General features: G+C 42.8%; 3 protein-coding genes across 4 annotated transcripts in view; 2 read left to right on the top strand and 1 right to left on the bottom strand.

Moving 5' to 3' along the window:
• The window catches only part of LOC101172014, a 49,996-nt gene extending 49,359 nt beyond the window's left edge, over positions 1–637 (top strand). For both annotated transcript variants that reach the window (XM_023963527.1, XM_004076939.4), the window contains exon 4: positions 18–637. In XM_023963527.1, the coding sequence (XP_023819295.1) occupies positions 18–499 (482 nt within the window). In that variant the 3' untranslated portion in view covers positions 500–637. The remainder of the gene's footprint in view (positions 1–17) is intronic.
• A 2,834-nt stretch (positions 638–3,471) lies between these two features.
• LOC110016487 lies at positions 3,472–4,836 on the bottom strand. The gene is made up of 4 exons (XM_023963522.1): positions 4,787–4,836; positions 4,653–4,705; positions 4,134–4,568; positions 3,472–4,055 (listed from the first exon to the last, which is right to left on the bottom strand). The coding sequence occupies exons 1-4, from the start codon at positions 4,813–4,815 to the stop codon at positions 3,568–3,570; spliced, it is 1,005 nt and encodes a 334-aa protein (XP_023819290.1). The 5' UTR covers positions 4,816–4,836; the 3' UTR covers positions 3,472–3,567.
• A 7,823-nt stretch (positions 4,837–12,659) lies between these two features.
• LOC101171769 lies at positions 12,660–13,947 on the top strand. The gene is made up of 4 exons (XM_011484103.3): positions 12,660–12,706; positions 12,778–12,830; positions 12,915–13,349; positions 13,428–13,947. The coding sequence occupies exons 1-4, from the start codon at positions 12,678–12,680 to the stop codon at positions 13,907–13,909; spliced, it is 999 nt and encodes a 332-aa protein (XP_011482405.1). The 5' UTR covers positions 12,660–12,677; the 3' UTR covers positions 13,910–13,947.
• Positions 13,948–20,297: the final 6,350 nt, after the last annotated feature.

Consider the following 20,297-nt stretch of genomic DNA (forward strand, 5'->3'; position numbering starts at 1 on the left):
GTGTCTTGTTTGTCCAGAAACCCAGTGGGCTGTTGCTCCTCCATCTTTCTCTGAGCAAGCAGCAGCTGATGCCCAGGCTGTGGGCTCCAGTGACTTCCTGCCACCAGTCCCTGCCCCTCCAGCTGGCCCTGTCCTCCAGTCCGGAGAGACTTCCAATATTGTGAAGGAAGCTGAACTTGGCAACTACCAGCAGCAGACGGAAGAGTTTGGTTACCCGGCTGAGGCGGCGCAGCCTGGAGCTGCTTTCACCAGCGTGCTTGTTCCAGGCCAAGGACTTGGTGGCTTCTGGGCTTCTCCTTATCCTGGCTTTGACTACAGGCTCCTGTATGGTCTGTACCCTCCTGGCACCTACACCACTTTCAGCCAGAACCATGAGAAGGGCAAAGACTACTACCAATCCATCCACTACTTGAAGGAGCATGTTTCTGAAGACCAAGGTCCTCAACAGCAGCAGCAGCTTCAGCAGAAGGTCTTCCATGGTCATCCTCAGAGATCTTGAGGCTCATTGGCCTGGTGGCATACTGGGTATATTCAAATATTAATAAGGCACATTGTTCCTTGTTGTCTAAAGTTTTTCATTACTTTTTCCAGGATTGATGCCTGAATTTGTACAAAATAAAGGATCAAAAGAATCTAACTGAAATTTTCTTAAATGAAAGGATTCAACAGTGGTTCAGGGAAGGGCCCAGCATCACTAACGCTGATATTGGAATAAAATATTGAAAGTAAAAAAATTATACTACTCATTAGCCATGTTTTAAAGAAATGTATAAAAGCCTTAACTTGTTAGAAACTTCATTATCGAAGAGGATTAATGTTTAAATACTGTGGAACTTTGGGGGGGGGGGGGGGGGGGGGACTTCTTACTAAAGCTGTAGGTCAGTAAACTAAAATTTGAGTCTTCAATCCTGCTCAGTTAGAAATGTTATTTCCCTGGGGGTCATTGAGCCCCCTTAAACTGATTTGACTTAAACTATCTTGATGGGCCTTTAGTGTAACTTAAGAAACTGTCATATTTTAAGAACTCTGACGACAACTCCTAGGGATAAGTCTAAATTGACTTATGGAGGAATTAAAATGAACGGGCCACCAATGCATTCCCTTGTATACATGACAATCCATGTACGTTGGCTGATCTGGCTAAGAACTAAAAAGCTGGGTAGCTAATTTGTTGCCCTGGTAATGTTGGGATGGTAAATTAGTCCACAAATAATGGGGACCAGCTTACTCAGCACCAGCAGTCCCGCCCACCACCTGGAGGCAAATTTTGGAACTCCTGCCGCTCTGCAGAGACCGAAGTCTTTTTGGCTAAATTAAAACATTATGCTGTAAATCAAGGGGCTTCCAAAAATTTGTAAGCAAAATCCAGATTACTTCAATTTAGTCTTTCCATCTGCTGTGGGGTGTTCAGTTGCTGCACTGTATGCACACTTCAACTTTAATCTTGGAAATTTCCAAGTGTCAAATGTACAACTTTGATTATCAAATTTTTGGCCCTAAACATCTGTTAATTTGCTTTTAAAGCTGATTTTTTTTTTTTCCCCCATTGCTTTGGCCAGACGGCGTAAAATTCTGTTAAAAACCACAAAAGTGAACACTTCACAGAGCAACAGCTCACATTTACTAAACAGTTGCTGAACTTGTGTGAACTTTAGTGTGATCTCTATAAAACCAGTAAAAAAAGGGCTCTCATTGAGCAAGTAACAGAAAAATAAGAGGCAAACTCATCTGCAATGCTCAACTTAGATCTTACATTTTCATTCCATTTGTTAGTGATAAACGGCAAAAAAACTTTTATAACAGTCCATAGCAATTAAGCTAAAAACATTTAATGTCATTACTAGCAAATAAACAGGATCTGTCCTAACTTTAAAAATCAAGTTTTCTGTACATGGACCAAATATTTCTTGAATCAGTGCTCTCCGTTGAAGGCCTTTATAAAAACTTGGACTTAAAAAAGCAACAAATTGGCTGCTTGGAAGTTCCTTGACTCTGCCTTGAGGAAATTAACCGGAAGATTTCCTAGTGCTGTTTGAAGCATGTCAAGTCACATGACCAAAAAAAAGTGGATTATTGAAGGGTTTGGGTTTCTCATAACCTAAGCAATCCTACAGCAGTTGAACTTACACTTACCGGTATTTCAGATGTCAAGGGGAGAACATTCACATCAAGGCAGCAGACGCCATGTTAGACCCTCAATTCTAAACAATCGCTTCTGGATACACGCAAGACCACAGAATGCAGAGAGCTTGAAAATGGAAAGAAAAGCACCATAGGTACCGTTTCTAGAAGTCTAATATTTGGTGGTTCTACACATTTCAGGCAGAAGTAGCTGCACTAGCCAGAATACCCAACCAGGACAACTTCTGAAAGCTTTAGGATGGCCACATGTTAGCCATTTGCCACAGTGGAGGTCCACTGTTATCTGAGCTCTACCATTTCAGGAGAGGACCCCCCCCCAAAGTAACGACCAACATAGACTGTAGTTTAACCAACATTTTTTATAAACTGGTAAGCCATGTCTGCCAGCAATCCTTTGTGCAGGATAGTTCCAAGATAGATTAGCAGACTTAAGGCCAACATTACAAGCACATTTAGACTTTTGCACAGGAATCCTCCATTTTTTAAGTGGGCATTTTTTTTAACTTGTCCTGTCCGACAGCTGAGCAAGCAGATCAGAGCTTAGTGCCTCTTGTATTGGACAGATTTTGTTACAATTGGTTAATGGATCTTTGGACAGTGTATATTTGTACAAACCCCGTATTTGATGCCGAGCCTTATTTATAATATTTGTATGCCTTCCCTTTTTGGACCGGAAAGGAACTAGATAAAGAGTGGGATGTCAGAGATGGGGATAACAGGTTTGTGTGTGTGTGGGGGGAGGGTAGAGATAGTCCATATTAAAGTTAAAGTGTGTCAAGTAAATTACATAAAATAGTCTACACACAACTTTACAGGTTGGAGGTATGATTATTTATCTCCCAAAGTTACTCCATAGGTACACACAATATTCGCATTACCGATAATCATGAAGGGTGTAGAAAAAAAAAAAAACCCATTTGTGATTAAGGAGGTGGGTTGAATGAGTGTGTGTCTCATGAGTACCTTGATCACACTGAATGCTCCAGCAAAGGCAGGAGGCCCAGCACCCAAACACCCCAGAGATTGGAGCAGACAGCGCAGCCGATCCAAGAACCTCAGACAAAGATCCAGGAGCAACCACCCTCCTTTGCACCTGACCTGCACCACAGAAACAGGTCAGGACCCAGCAGCCCCCCGGCCAAGGACTTGGTACTGAGCATGCGTAGAGCCAGAGCCCGGCCTCACACCCAATGCCCCGACCGCTCGAGACCCATGCTTTATAGTGCCACTTACTTTCAAAAGGACCAAAACATTTCAATACCCTTTAGTCTGGAAGCGATTCCATGCTTTAGGCCGGTTTCAGAAATCCTCTACAGAAACAGGACAATACAAGTTTCCAGATCTGTTTTTATTAGGTCAACTAAACTTAAGCATCCAAGTTCTGAATGAGGCTAAATGTGCTCATGTCCACCATGTTGATGAGCCTCAAGATCTCTGGGGATGACCATAGAAGACCTTCTGCTGAAGCTGCTGCTGCTGCTGCTGTTGAGGACCTTGGTCTTCAGAAACATGCTCCTTCAAGTAGTGGATGGATTGGTAGTAGTCTTTGCCCTTCTCATGGTTCTGGCTGAAGGTGGTGTAGGTGCCAGGAGGGTACAGACCATACAGGAGCCTGTAGTCAAAGCCAGGATAAGGAGAACCCCAAAAGCCACCAAGTCCTTGGCCTGGAACAAGCACGCTGGTGAAAGCAGCTCCAGGCTGCGCCGCCTCAGCCGGGTAACCAAACTCTTCCGTCTGCTGCTGGTAGTTGCCAAGTTCAGCTTCCTTCACAATATTGGAAGTCTCTCCGGACTGGAGGACAGGGCCAGCTGGAGGGGCAGGGACTGGTGGCAGGAAGTCACTGGAGCCCACAGCCTGGGCATCAGCTGCTGCTTGCTCAGAGAAAGATGGAGGAGCAACAGCCCACTGGGTTTCTGGACAAACAAGACACTCGTCAGAAAGGGGAGGATTCATGGAGAACAACATTCACAGCAGCTTTTTAGAGGAGTCACCTGGCAGAGCAGCTTGAGCAGGTCCTGGCTGTGTGGAACCAGCTCCTTCATGCAGCACAAACACAGGGGAAGCAGAGCCAACCATTGCTGGGCCCGTCTGAACAAACTGGGAGAAACCAGGAGCCTGCACAGGGACCTGAACTGCCTCAGAGACTCCTGCTGCAGGAACACCGGAAAACACAGGAACAGTAGATCCTGTCTGAACAGCCACAGGGTATCCTGCAACAGCGGAGCTCAAGCTGCTGCCTGATGGAACCATGGGAACAAACTGAGGGACACCAGGATTCTGCACAAACACTGGAACTGGCTGAGAGACGCCGCTTGAATGAGAGCTGTAATGCACAGGAGCAGAGCGGCTCATCTGAGCTCCTCTGTGGGAAGCAAAGTTAGTTGCTGCTTTTTGGTCCCCACTGCCATGATCTGTGGATTTGGAGCCTGAAAGCAGAAAGAGCACAAGTTCTGAAGAAGATCAACACAACCTCTATGTTGATGTGTCAGCAAAAGGAAATGAAAGATCACCTTTGGCTGGAAAACCACATGATGGAACAACCAGCAGAACAAAAAGGGAAAACCTGAAAAATATTAACACACGAAACATTAGAATATCCTTCTATCACATTAAAGCTGACCTGCTTTCAGAACATCCTTCCTACCCCAGGAAAACCCTTGCTGTCTCCATCATGAAGGCCACAGTACTGAAAGGTTCATAGGTGAAGGTTTATCAATGTTAGCAGAGACCAGTCCTGACCAATCAGAGCTTAATGGGTTAACAACAAACAGCTGCTGGACACAAACTCTTTTTATTTGTCGTATTTTAAACACATATTTCCTCTTCTTCTTCATTCCCCATTTTTTAACTAGTAAATGCTTAAAAAATACGCTTGTTGACATCTAAAAAAATTCCAAGGTTAGATGTCTACAAGTAAATGTGTAGTAGACTTTTCTTTGCAGATTTCTTTCAGAACATTATTGGTATATATATAATAAAGTAACAAAATAGAGTTTTCAGAGATGTCCTGCAGACAACTACAATATGTACATTAGGTATCTAATAGACATGTGACTACAGTGGGTCTTACTGCTTGTTTTCTGTTCATATGATGAAGCAAAAGTTTGTTTCAAAGAAGCAAAGTTCGCAAGCAGTTTCATGTCTGCTTTTAGTGCAAGAATTATCCACCATTAAACTCTGATCATCATACGTGGATCAATAAACAACCAATTTCTTTCATGAATCAATAAAAGTTATTTTATGAACAAATATTTGCATTAAGCAATAAGGTATAAAAGACAGACATAAACCTATGATCCAAGTATCTGTTATTCGGGTTACCAACTGCAGTTTATGCCGGTGCAATAACATTCAGGATATTTGACCAAAACTTCTTTTTTTAGGTGTTACTTTTAAATGTAAGCCCTGTAACCAATAAGAACTGAGTATTCACCCAAACCATGGGATGAGCAGATCTATATGGTTTGTTAGCGTCAAAGGCAGACTGGTAGACCTTTTGCCTCCTGCTACATGTGTACAAATAGACACTGATTATTCTCTTGATTATTATAAAATCAAATCAGCAGGTCTGGCTACCGCTACCACATCGACGGGGGTCTTGGTATGGGGACGGCACTCTCCCTCCTTTTACATTCCATCGTCCACCTCAGCAGAACATAAGGTTTCAGCTCACCTTTGCACAGTATGTGTGACAGAATAAAATGCTTTACATGTGTTGGTTTGTATGCATATGTGTGTGTGAACTGTATTTGTGTTGAGTTCATGATGACATGTTTGTATTTGAAGATTTTTGGAGGCAAGAGGTATGTTTGTAACATTTGAGTGTGTGTGTGGACAGGCCCCGCCCCTTTTGACTAACATTTACAGCAGACAGAAATGATGGTAATCCTCCAGCATGTTGTTACTTAATGATTGTACCACCCACCACCACCTCTGTAGTCATCCTCCAGATTTCCTTAATTCCCCCTTTCCCCTGTCCTTCAGTGCCCTTAGTCCCTGTCTCCAATATCCCTTCCTTCTTCCCGCTTCTTTTTTTTGGCGTCCGGTCCAACAAAAAAAAAGGTACGATTGTAATGGCTACAAATAAAGTTTCCCCCAAGTTACAAAAGGGGTTTATACAAATACACACCTTGTGTGTCCGAAGATCCACAACCCCTTGAACTATGTCCAACACAAGAGGCCTTCGACTCTTATCTGTAAGCTCAGCTGTTAGACAGGACAAGTAAAAAAATAAATAAAATCAGTTTGAGAAACTTTGATTTAATTTTGATTTGATTTGATTTGAAATGGTTTATTTCAAGCAATCAAATAGAAGTAATACACAAGAGCAATATAATCATCAGTCATACATTCATACAGTAACTAATCAAACTTAGTATAATTAGACATAATTAATAAAAATTGCTTGAAAGGGAGTGGAAAGAAGCGAACTTATATAATCCCACCCCGTTATACTATAACCATTTTATTACATGAATTATCAATATCCGGTTCCTAGGTTTTATCAGACAGAATTAAGAATCATAAGGTATCAATAAAGCACATGCCAAAGATGAATTACTTAAGTACTACGTCAAAATAACTATTTTAGAAATCAACATGGCAAATGCAGCATCTGAAATATATGCAAATTATGTTACTTTTAAAAGTCATTCATATGCTTTAAAACATAATACTATATCAGTAAAATAGACACGAAAAGGATTTCCTCTGCGGTAAAACCCGCTGAAGTCCTGATCCAGAATAGTTCAGATGTGCAGCTCAGCTTTCCTCTGACTCTGATATGAGCTACACTATACTAGGATCACTGAATACAATCAATACTTCTAGCTAAGGGGGTGGGGGCGGAAGGGGTTGAAATCGATCACTCTTTGGGCACAAAGCACAGAGAGTCATTTTGTCACATCTGCAGCGCTGATACCGTTGTCTGGATTGTTTTTTATTTCTCACAGACTTCACACGATTATTTGCAGCAGACGTTGTGAGTCACGCCGTAAATATGGTGACGTGCAACAAAACGGGCAATTCTCCTTCCAGGACAAGACCGAAGCTTGAGCCTCTGCAGACTAATGTGGTTTAGGCACAATTCTTTAATAAATCAAAATCAAAAGAGGCCCTAAATATCCCTCCTATCATCTTCCATAGCACACTCACACTTTGGGCTTTTTCCCTTCAGGGGTGGCCACAGCCAATCAGCTTCCTCCGTCTAACCCTGTCTTCTGCATCCTCTCCTCTAACACCAGCGACCTTCATGTCTTCATTCGCTGCATCCAGAAACCTCCTCCTCTTTGGTCTTCCTCTAGCAGCTCAAGAAAAGATCAGATTTGTTAGCAAGAGTCCCAATTTGCTTCTTGAAAGCTCCCCTGTGTTCAAATGGACACAAGAAATGATTCTTCCTTCAAATGAATATAATTAAAAAAAGGTTTCCTTCCTTTTCCAAAAAAAAAAAAAAAAAAAAAAAAAAAAAAAAAAAAAAAATAGACACAACACTGTTTCAGGAGTTATCATAGCAAAATTTCATCAAGTATCAAAAGTTAAAAACGTGCAAAGTTATGCTACATAAGGAAAGATTTTTGAATCATTTTATCAATTTTAGGAGCTAGTGAAGTAATATCATCAAAAGTCAATCAATTTAACAATTTTCAATAAGTGATTAATCATTTGTTTTACTTTTTTTAAATATTTTTTTGTATTTTTTTTATTTTTTTATAATAAGGTAATGCTGTAAGGGAAAAAAATAAAAAGGGTCCATAACTGTCGATTGTCCAAGGTTGGTATTTCTTCTTTAACTGATAACAGCCGATCTTCTGGGTTCAAAACAGTTAATAGTTCTCTTCCATGTTATGTCTGCAGACATTAGATTCAGGTCCATATCCTTCTTCAGCTGATATCAGCTGCGGTGAAAGTTGAGGTCAAGTTGTCTGCAGGTCAGAGCTCTGCTGTTATTCAGGTGACGTCAGACTTATGGAGAAAGTGATGATTCCAGGTGTCATATTTCTTGAAATTATTTGGCTCTTTGATTTATTACTCCACGTTTATTCAGACGACCGTGATCAAACACTTCTCAAAGTCCTTCATGGTGTTCACGACCATAACCTTGGTGCGGTCCTCTGGACCGAGTGGTTTGACAAAGATCCTGCAGCCTTTAACCCAAGTGTTCTCAATCTGCTTACGCTTCCTGAGAAGCCGTGCATGTTTTGAGATTTCAGCATTCCTCCTGGTCAGATGGTCGTTCAGATAAACAGCCGAACCTTTGAGATTTTTGCGTTGATTCATCAGAGCTAGCTTGTGTTTTTGATTCACAAACCTGATGAGGATCGCTGGTTTATCCGTCTCCTTTCTCCTGGGGAGCAGGTGGCAGGTCTCGATGGTATTGAGATCCAGGGAAATCCCTTTAGATGTGAGAAATGAATGTATTTGCTGTTCCAGCGACGCATCAATCTCCGTATTATTAGCACTGCTAGCTACGCTAGCGCTAGCATTAGCAGTGCTAGCTCCAGCTGAATTCAGCTTCGCTCGAGGCTTGATCGGTAATCCAGTGAGAATGACATTATTCATCCTTACTTGCTGTTCCACATCGTCCAGTCTTTTCTCCAGAATCTCGACCTGGTTTTCTCGCTGCTCGTTTTGAGCCCGAAATCTTCGGAACTCTTCCATCATCTCCCAGAGTGGCGTTAGTTTAGCCGACACTTGATCCATAAAACTTTTCAGCGTTTCTTGAATAATGTCAAGAGATTTTTTGAGCTCTTCATATTCCTGGGGTTTCTTCGGGGGCATGGTCAGCTCTCTTTTTGGAGAAAATCAACTTCTTAAGTAATTTGAAGATAGTATCCGCAGAGAGCCGCGACCACGCGTCTTGCCTTAACCCCGGAAGCGGATGTCCTTTAAACTACAATAATTACAGCACATATTTAGTTCTCTGGAAGGGAATTTTCCCTAGACAAAAAATAGCTTCTTGTCAGGGGAACTGAGGCTTGGGATGGGTGATAAATTGGTGCTTATATCGGTATCGGCCGATATTGCATAATCTGATTTGATCAGTATCGGTCAAATATTAAAATATCTACAGATTTTGTTCTGATTGCTTTCAGATACACTTTATTTTTTAAATGTAATCTTATTCCTAATAGATCCCTTGCACTGGGAAGCTTATGTTTACAGTCAAAGCCAGTAATTGTCTGTTTTCCAGGTATATTTTATTTTTGATGGGATATTCAGTTTTTTCAATCCTTTCATTTTCTAAACCCGTTTAGTCCCTTTCGGGGTCACAGGGCTGCCGGAGTCTATCCCGGACAGTTGAGGGCAGAGGCAGGGGACACCCTGGACAGGTTGCCAATCTGTTGCAGGGCCACAATCACACACCCATGCACACTCACACCTAGGAACAATTTTTTTAAATCAATCAATCAAAGTCCTCATCTTCTGTATCTAAAATGAACAGCTGGGCTAAATTTCTATCAAACACACCAGCTTCCCTTTCGTCATTGTCGGAGTCCGTCACATTGCCGTGCGGCTCCTCATGAATGATGCCAGCTTTTCGGCACTTAAAAAGACCTGAAAGCAGACATGTAAGCCCAAGTTTCTACAATCCATTCACAAACTGTGGCATAACTCGCCCAGCGCAGCGTCCAAGTTAACCCTTGTGCTATCTTAGATGACCCACCCTTACATTGACGTGTTCTCCCTACCATGACAAAGGTGGATAAAGGTGGAAAGACTTCATGTAATCCATGGACACCAATGAAGATCACAAATCATTGAAGAAAAAAGGTTCAGCGCACTGTCTAGTGGGTAGATGACCCAACTCCAAATGTTAAAGTGCCTAGGATAGCACAAGGGTTACCCTATGAAGCATGCTTTTGGACGGTGGGTGGAGGCCAGAGTCCCTGGAGAAAACCTATGCATGCATTGGGAGAACATGCAAACTTTTAGTTTTAAGAATAAGAGAGAACATGCAAACACAGAAAGGTGTACCAGCTGGTTCTTGAACCAGGGGCCTGCTTGCTGTGAGGCAAGAGTGCTAATCACTGCGCAACCGTGCAGCATTTTTTAATTCATTCAACTTTATTTGTATAGCCCAAAATCACAACAACAGTTGTCTCAATGAGCTTTCTACCGGCAATAGTAAAGTAAACATAAAATAAAAACGATCATGAATACAAAGAATTCAATTGGAAAATTCTAAACTGAAATAGCTAAACATGCTAAACTGACAAGAAAATGACAAATACTGACAAGAGTACACAAGATGACTGAAAAGAAATGAAATATACAACAGTAAAAGTATACAGAAACGAGTAAAATAGTTGAAAATACATTACTTAAATAGCACAACTGTTAAAAAACACATTATAAATTCATTAAAAGGTAAGGGTAAGAAGGCAGCTCCCCCAATGTTTTCAGGTAATACATTGAGAGCAAATGGTACTTAACTTGATACAATGTATGGACAAAATAATGGTTTTTTGTAGAATTCAGCCTACACGTGAACTTGAACATGTTGATGCGCAGTGTAGCATATAAAGTGCTCATTCCGCTACAAACAAACAGCTCACTTGAATTTGTCCATATGGATTTTTTAAGAGCATAGCATGATATCTCTTTTCATTGTTAGGCTGATGATCTGCAGATAAATCTGCCCCTCAGTTTGTGAAAAAAGAGCTCACAAAACATTTTTACGGAGTGCATTGATAACATAAAGCATTGTTTGATCCAGAATGTTATGTATTTGAATGAGTCAAAGTCTGAGAGAATTGTTTTTGGTGACACCTCTACAGCTGACTCTACTGTTGTTAGAAATCTGTGGGTTATCTTTGACAGCTGTTTTGAAATTGACAAACAGATTTTTGACTTTGGACAGAGGAGAGACACTAAATACAATAAGAATTGGGTCCGGGGAAATTTTGATTTTCAATACAGGAGACAGGTGTGTGAAAATGTTGGTCCAGAAGGTCTGAAGTTTGGGTCACAAAACGTGTAGTAGAGTGACTTGTTGTAACCCACATTTTTCACAGTTCGGTGAGCTCTTCGGATAGATTTGATTAATTTTCTCTCTAGAATAATGCAGTCTGTGCACCATTTTGTATTGTATTAGGCAGTGACGTGTGTTTATTGAGGTATTTCCTATCTTGAGTAAGGCCTGTTTCCAGATGGTCTCTGTAAGGGGACGCCAAATTCTTTTTCCCCACTCCTCTTTAATATGCGCGGTGGAGGGATTATTCATTTCCTGTAGTAAATTGTAAATGGTCCTAATTTTTTTGTTTTGGGCCGGGAGTTTCAATTAAGCAATAATTGAGAAAGTTAGGTTCGGCATTCTGAAACTGAGGCAGAATTGTTCTCACATAATTTCAGATTTGCAAATATCTAAAGAAACGACTGCTTGGTAATCCATTTCTATCCTGTACGTGTTGGAATGTCATTAATGTATTGTTTAAATACAAAAAAATAGGTAAACATAAAGAACAAGTGTTAAGTTTGAAATTCTTGAGCATCTGTTTCCAATTTTTTATCATACTACAAATTAAGGGGTTATTTTTGTAATGTGCACTAGTCAATGGAGAAAGTGATAGCAGTATTGCACTGATGGAATAAGGGTGGCATTCCTCCCGTTTCATCTGCAGCCCTTTAGGGAGTAAGTCTGTCTCATCGAGTAATAAGGAAATAGTTCTAATAGTTGAGGCTCAATAATAATGCCTGAAATTACGTAGTGATAGTCCTCCAATAGATTTATGTTTGATAAGGTGTTCCTTTTTAATTCTGTGAGACTTGTTATTCCAAATAAAAGGCATAGTGATTGAATCTAACATTTAAAAAAAGGTTTTATGCATTTTGTTGCGGACTGTTTTTTTGTCATTGCTGTTTTTACTTTTATTCTTAATTTGCCTAATTTTAAACTTTCCTCTGTCTTCCGTTTAATGTAAAGCACTTTGGTAACCCTGAAGGTGTTGTAAAGTGCTATATAAATAAAGCTTTATTCATTCAATCCTTCCTCCCACCGTTTTTCACATCATTGATTTACAGTTTTTTAGATAAGATCCTCAGCCTTATATTTACATCAATATTTTCCTGCATTGAAGCTTTTTTCTTTAGCATATTTGTATGCAGATTCGTTTCCTGTAGGTCCCATATGAGCTGGTACTGACACAAATGCTACATGCACCACAGAGTGGTCAAGTTGAAATATTTGCTTGATTTCTAATGAAACATCTGGTCTACAGTCCAAGTGTCTGTTCTTAATGCTGTGTAGAGAGCAACATGAATATGAGCTTATTAAAGATTTAAGTGGTGTAACGTTGTCAATCCATTTCAGTGCCAGAAATGTTGCTATCATTTCTAAAGTGTATATTGTTATCCCATTGTAAATTATTGTTTGTACAATGACATGAAATCTACAACAACAAAAGCAGCTCTGTCTCTTTGGAAGACTTTCCCCAGCAGCTGTCTGTTGTTAATCCGTTAAGCTCTGATTGGTCAGGACTGGTCTCTGCTAACACTGATAAACCTTCACCTATAACCCTTTCAGTACTGTGGCCTTCATGATGGAGACAGCGATGGTTTTCCTGGGGTAGGACACAGCAGGATTATTTTTTTTTGCACAATCAACAAAACTTTTCATTAATGTTTTTAATCTTTCAGGTTTTCCCTTTTTGTTCTGCTGGTTGTTCCATCATGTGCTTTTCCTGCCAAAGGTGATCATTTCATTCTCTTTTGATGACACATCATCATAAATGGATGTTGATCTTCTTCAGAACTTGTGCTCTTTCTGCTTTCAGGCTCCAAATCCACAGATCAGAGCAGTGGTGACCAAAAAGCAGCAACTAACTTTGCTTCCCACAGAGGAGCTCAGATGAGCCGCTCTGCTCCTGTGCATTACAGCTCTCATTCAAGCGGCGTCTCTCAGCCAGTTCCAGTGTTTGTGCAGAATCCTGGTGTCCCTCAGTTTGTTCCCATGGTTCCATCAGGCAGCAGCTTGAGCTCTGCTGTGGCAGGATACCCTGTGGCTGTTCAGACAGGATCTACTGTTCCTGTGTTTTCCGGTGTTCCTGCAGCAGGAGTCTCTGAGGCAGTTCAGGTCCCTGTGCAGGCTCCTGGTTTCTCCCAGTTTGTTCAGACGGGCCCAGCAATGGTTGGCTCTGCTTCCCCTGTGTTTGTGCTGCATGAAGGAGCTGGTTCCACACAGCCAGGACCTGCTCAAGCTGCTCTGCCAGGTGACTCCTCTAAAAAGCTGCTGTGAATGTTGATTTCCATGAATCCTCCCCTTTCTGACAAGTGTCTTGTTTGTCCAGAAACCCAGTGGGCTGTTGCTCCTCCATCTTTCTCTGAGCAAGCAGCAGCAGCTGATGCCCAGGCTGTGGGCTCCAGTGACTTCCTGCCACCAGTCCCTGCCCCTCCAGCTGGCCCTGTCCTCCAGTCCGGAGAGACTTCCAATATTGTGAAGGAAGCTGAACTTGGCAACTACCAGCAGCAGACGGAAGAGTTTGGTTACCCGGCTGAGGCGGCGCAGCCTGGAGCTGCTTTCACCAGCGTGCTTGTTCCAGGCCAAGGACTTGGTGGCTTCTGGGCTTCTCCTTATCCTGGCTTTGATTACAGGCTCCTGTATGGTCTGTACCCTCCTGGCACCTACACCACCTTCAGCCAGAACCATGAGAAGGGCAAAGACTACTACCAATCCATCCACTACTTGAAGGAGCATGTTTCTGAAGACCAAGGTCCTCAACAGCAGCAGCTTCAGCAGAAGGTCTTCCATGGTCATCCCCAGAGATCTTAACGCTAATAAACATGATTGAGTCATGGGTATGCTTCAAACCTCTTCTCCGTGATTTTCTTTATTTCCATATGTTGACAAATGTTTTCCTCCCAGGCTTGGCGACTGAAATGTGCCAAAATTAAAAATTTCAGTTACTGCTTATGCTGCTTCTGCACAGGAACACATTCTGGGCGCCCTGAAAAATTTAAAGCTTCAGTTAAATGACATCAAACACAATTTAAAATACAAAGGCCAAGACTTGAAAGATTTGAAAACTAAAACAAATCTGGAAAATTACTTGCTTATTTTAAAATAAAAATTCAATCACTTCCTTCATTGACAAAAGGACATGTCACTCATGATCTGGTCAAAATCAATACTGCGTTTAAAGACTTTTCCAAAAAATAATCCACATCACAGATAAACCCATCAGAGCAAAGCATTTACTCATTTCTAGATAAAATAAACTACCCAGATTAAGTGAAGATCAGATGAGAAACCTAGACTAACCGCTTTAATTGTCTGAACTTAATGAAGCTCTTGCTTATGCCTAATGGTAAAGCACCAGGGTCTGACGGCTTTCCTGCCAAGTTTTATAAATTCTGGGAAAAGCTGGCACATTTAATAAAACGGTCACATGAGAGCCAATCAATGCCACCTAGCATGAACTCCGCCAGCATAATTGTCCTAAAACCAAAGATCCCACTAGTCCATCAAGCTATCGCCCCATTTCTTTAATCAATGCGGATGTAAAAATTATCTGCAAAGCCCTAGCACAGAATAGAAAAAATCACTCCGCACATAATTCACCTCGATCAAACGGGATTCATCAAAGGCAGTAATTCTGATTACAATGTCTGCAGACTCGTTAACATAGACTTTGCCACCATTAAAAACCAGGAAATGACCATACTATCGCTGGATGCTAAAAAAGCTTTTGACAGTAAATTGGGAGTTCCTGATTGCTGCCCTCCATAAGTTTGGTTTTGGAGAATCATTCATCAATTGGATTAAAATATATCACAACCCCAATGCATCAGTTAGAACTAATAAACAGACTTCCAATAGGTTTTTTCTCAGAAGAGGAACAAGACAGGGTTGCCCACTCTCTCCTTCTCTTTTTGCTATATTTATTAGGCCTCTAGCTGCAGCAATAAGACAGAATGAGAGCATTAAAGGAATTAAAACTAAACACAGCCATCATAAAATTAGTCTCTATGCGGATGACATATTACTATTTTTGAATATCTCATGTTCTGTAAATGAAACGGTAACAATTATTAATGAATTCTCCTGCCTATCAGACTACTCAATTAATTGGAACAAATCTGTTTCATTATCACTGAACAGGAATGCGGAGAAAAGACTCACAATACCAGTCAAATCAGGCAATATCAAATATCTAGGTATTTATTTTTCCTCCAAATTATCAGAACTGGTGCAGCTAAACCACACCCCATTACTGAAAAGCATACATGACGATCTAACCCGCTGGACCAACCTGCCTCTGTCCCTTATGGGCAAGGTAGCCACGGTTAAAATGAAAATCTTACCTAAAGTTAATTATCTATTCTCAATGATTCCCACACAACCGCCACTAAAATGGTTCAAAACATTAGACTCATCCATATCAAGCTTTTTATGGAACAATAAACCTGCAAGAATTAGTCTAAAACTTTAAAATCTGCAAAAAGCTGTGGAGGCTTAGAATTACCTAACTTCCACAGGTATTTTCTGGCAAATAGATTACAATACATCTTAAAATGGTTAAAAAATAATCCAGAAACCAACTCATGGTTAGACTTGGAACAGGCGTTATGTGGAAAGATCAACCGGTCAGATCTACCATTTATCAGCAAAAGAGTTAAAACACAAGACTGTTTCCAAAGTACAAATATAAACGCTACTTTAACAGCATGGTGGGAATTTCTAAAAATATCTAACTCGCCAATTCTGGAACAACCCAGACATCCTTATAAACAAAAAAATGATACACTTCCCATCTTGGCAAGAAGGGGGCGTAATACTACTAGAAAACCTAATTATTGATAAAAGATTCTTAACTCCCCAGGAACTTCAAGACAAACATGGAATAAATAATTTCTTGGAATATCAGCAACTTAAATCTATTATTACTAAACAGTTTAAATATAAAGACACCGATTTAAAGCTAACATAAGTAGTTACCTCTCTGATTAATTTCTCACTGAATAAAATTCTCTCTAAAATATACAAACTCTTATGCAATTTAGATAATAATATTTCACCTCCAACAACAAAAGGGGATGCAAATTTGAGCATTAGCACAGATGAAAGCTTCTGGTCAGAACTTTGTCTAAACACCTTTAAACTGACAAAAAGTCCAAATCTGCAGCTAATCCATTTCAAAACTCTTCACAGAATTTACTACAGTGGACAGAGGATGTTCAAAATGGGTCTCAGTAACTCAGACATTTCTCAGCACTGTGACAGTAATCTACCCGACAGTTACATGCACTGTGGTTCTGCACACCTGTCCAGGCTCTCTGGCAGCAGGTGTGTGCCGATCTATCAGTCTGGCTTAAGGTTCCAATCACGGCTTCAACGTCACTTTGTGTGCTTGGTGACATGAGTGCCATCGATATAGAAAGAGGATTAGTATCTATCATTTTCATAACTCTTTGTATTGCTAAAAAAACTATTTTAATAAATTGGATAAACAAGAAAAATATAAATATAAGTCAACACAGAAATCTGCTGTTTGATTATATCAGCTTGGAAAAAATGTCAGCCCAAGGTTCAAGCAACTTTGAAAGAATTCAGTCTCTCTGGTCTCCCATAGCTAACTCCATGACTTAGGGGGTGGGGGGCCTGGTCGTCGCTGCTCCTTGCCTTTCTGCCGTGGGTCGTGGTGGGGTCGGGGCGTCCGGTGCCTGGCGGGGGGTGGTGGGGACACCGTTGGTCGGGGGGCCGGGTCCGGGGCCTGGTTGGGGCGGGCTGGGGTGCTGCGTGGTCTTCTGGGCTTGGGTGTGGGGAGTGTGTGTGTGTGTGTGTGGGGAGGGGGGGGGGGGGGGGGCTGAGTGGTGGCTCGGCTTGGCTTGGGGGAGGGTCTCTTTGCCTGTGCCGAGGGGGTTGGCGTGGGGTCCTGCTTGGGAGGGGAGGTCCAGCGGCGCCGGGCGGGCTGGCCGTCTACACCTGGGGCTGGGATCAGCCCTTCCCTGGCTCTGGGACGGGGCGGGGCAACCCTCTTGGGGCCCCCGGTCGCTCTGGGTGTCATCCGCTGGGGCTGCGGGGTGTGGGGGGCTTGTCGGCCCCGTCCTGTGGGGGGGGGCTTTCTAGGGGGCGGGGGGAGGGTCCCACTATCGGTACGGGACCCTGGGGACTTGGCGGGTCGGGGTCTCCGCTGAGGCAATTGGCGGTTGCCCCGGGACCGAGGCCTGACCGGAGCTTTCCCAAGGCTGGCGCTTGGGGGTGGGGGCCTGGGCTTGCTCCGGGGGGGGGGGGGGGGGTTAGCGTCTACCAGCTGTCCCCAACTTACCCCCTTCCTCATATAATGTCATATTAGGGTGAGGGGGTGGGGGGTTTAGCCAGCGTTGAGCCTTGGGGGGGGGGGGGGGGCTACTTGGCAGTGGTCCCCCTCCCATGCTTGCTGTATGGAGTGGGCCCCCCCTCTCTCGATTTTATTTGCACCTTAGACATGTAGGGCCCTTGGTAAGGGGGGTGCTTGGACATCACTGCCAGCAAGCAGCAGATGCCCGCCAATTTTAACTGCACCTTAGACATTGTAGGGCCCCTTGGTGGGGAGGGTGATGGGACATCACTGTGAGGAATCAAGAGATGTCCCCTCAGTGCCCTACCCACCAATTTTAACTTCACCCACTTAGTGCACACACCCTTTAATCTTCAAAATATACATTCAAACCTAAAAACACACACATGCACACACACCCTCACTAACACACACACACACAGTCATGTCGCAAGGAAGGTGGGACCTTGGACCATCTGTCCCCTGCCCCATCCCTGGTAGGGCGTGCGGGGCCCTTGGCAATGGCGGCTGTGTCCCCTGGGTGCCGGTTTCCTGGGCCCGGCGGTGCTCTCCCCACGCAGGGAGGGGGATCCCTGAGCTTTCTGTCAAGCCCAGAAACTGGGGATCATATCACACCTGGGCCGGGGGTGTCTGTGTCCCTGCGGGGTGGGTTCTGGTCCTTGCCACCGGGTGCTGGGCCTTGCCAATTTCCATCTGTGGCCGAGCTTGGTCGGGCCATGTCTACAACAACCCTTGTGGGCCCCCCCTTCTCTCTGGGGTGCCGCCCTCCTGGGCGTGGGCGGCTGGCCCCTGTCTTGCACCTTTCTGGACCATCTGTGGCCCTGGTGGGTGGCTGCCTGGAGCGCGGAGCGGCTCTCCCTTGGGGGGTCCTGGCTCGTACCTGGGGTTGGGGCGGGGGGATGCCCGGACCACCTGGGTGGTGATGGGGTGCTCGTCTGGGGCCGTTGGGCCCTCCTGGCGCTGCGGGGGGGCTGCTCTCCTGGTTGGGCTGGGGCGGCGCTCTCTTTCCCCCCATGTATCCCTGCTCTCTGGTTCTTGGTGGCCCTGCTGGCCCTGGCCTGGGTGGCGGGCGTGGGCGCCCGGGGGGCGATTGTTTCTCTGCCTGCTGCCGCGTGGCGTTGGGGGCTTCTGGCTGCCGGGGCTGCTGCGGCGGGGGTCTGGGTGTGGGGGTGGCTGGTTGCTCCCCCTCCTTCTTCCCACATTCCATCATCCATTTTAGAAGAGACACTCAACTGAGCACAGGTGTTAGCTCACCTTTGCACTAACAAATTGTGTGAATGAATGAAATATCTCGCACTAGTTGGCTAGTAGGCATAAGTATGCGTGTGTGAACATTATCTGTTTTGTGTACATGTTGACATGTGGTCATTTTTGCAGCTAACAGGTGTGTTTATAACATTTGAGTGTGGGTGTGGACAGGCCCCGCCCCTTTGAGATTTGTATTCTATCTGTACCTTATGGTAATGATAAACATCCAGTAGCTTGTTGCTTTATGCTGCTTCATGGTTTTACCCCCCTCCTATGATCACCCTCCTACCCCCCTCCTCTTTCTAACGTCCCTCTCTCTTCTTCCCTTCTTTCCTCTTCCGTTCGGTCCAACACAAAAGAATTTCAAAAATAATTAAAATGAATAAAGCCTGGCCTCGATTACAAAAGGGGTTTATTCAGACATACCTCTGGTTTGTCAGAAGATTCATAACCCCTGTTGTAAAAGTAAAATATGTCCAACACAAGAGGCTTTCAGCTCTCATCTGTCTGCCCAGCTGTTGGACAGGACAAGTTAAAAAAAAAAATTCAGTTAATCAAAAGTGCTAAATGGCTCTCCTGTAATGTTTGCTAATTCAGTCTAAAGCTCGTGAAGAAATGGGAATTATCACTTTAGTGCTGATGAACAGTGGAAAGGCCCAGTAAACGGTAATTATAAAGTTGTGGGTTTTGTGCTAACTTTAAAAGGGAATTTTTTATTTAAACCAAAACTGACATTACTATTAAAAAGATAATTATTTCTGAAACACTGTTTTGGTATGTGGGACCAATTACAGACCTAAAAGTGAGTTCACTAGTTCTGGGGTTACTTAGGTTTTCTGCCTCTTCAGATCCCACACAACTGCAATATTACTGAAAACTTGCCCTCTTTCCTGTAGCAACATTTACCAGTGTGGCTCAACCTTGTGACATGGCCTTAAGATCTGAGGCTTTGGGAGATAAAATTCATAGAATGCAGTCAGATTCTAAATTTAAGCACCAATTGCAGAAGATGCACAGCCCAATGGCAGCAAGAATTGGCTCACAAGAGCAATTTGGCTGTCAAGAACTGTCTTCATGCCAAAGAAATGGAGGCAGGAGATGACAGGATCCCCAACCAGGAGCATTTTTTTTTTTTGAAATGGTTTATTTCAAGCAATTAAGTAGAAATAATACACAACAGCAATATAATCATCAGTTATACATTCATACAGTAACTAATCAAACTTAGGATAATGAGACATATTAATAAATATTGCTTGAAAGGAAGTGGAAGGAAGCGAACTTATATAATCCCACCCCGTTATACTGTAACCATTTTATTACATGATTTATCAATATCCGGTTCCTAGGTTTTATCAGACAGAATTAAAAATCCTAAGATATCGATAAAACACATGACAAAGATGAATTACTTAAGTATTACGTCAAAAATAACTATTCTAGAAATCAACATGGCAAATGCAGATCAGTCATCTAAAATATATGCAGATTATGTTACTTATAAAAGCCATTCATATGAATAAAACATAATACTATATCAGTAAAGTAGACACAACACTGTTTCAGGAATTTTAATACCAAAATTTCATCAAGTATCAAAAGTTAAAAACATGTGCAAAATTATGCTACATT

The sequence above is a fragment of the Oryzias latipes genome, chromosome 15 (assembly GCF_002234675.1).
Source record: "Oryzias latipes chromosome 15, ASM223467v1".
In the NCBI taxonomy this organism is placed as follows: Eukaryota; Metazoa; Chordata; class Actinopteri; order Beloniformes; family Adrianichthyidae; genus Oryzias; species Oryzias latipes.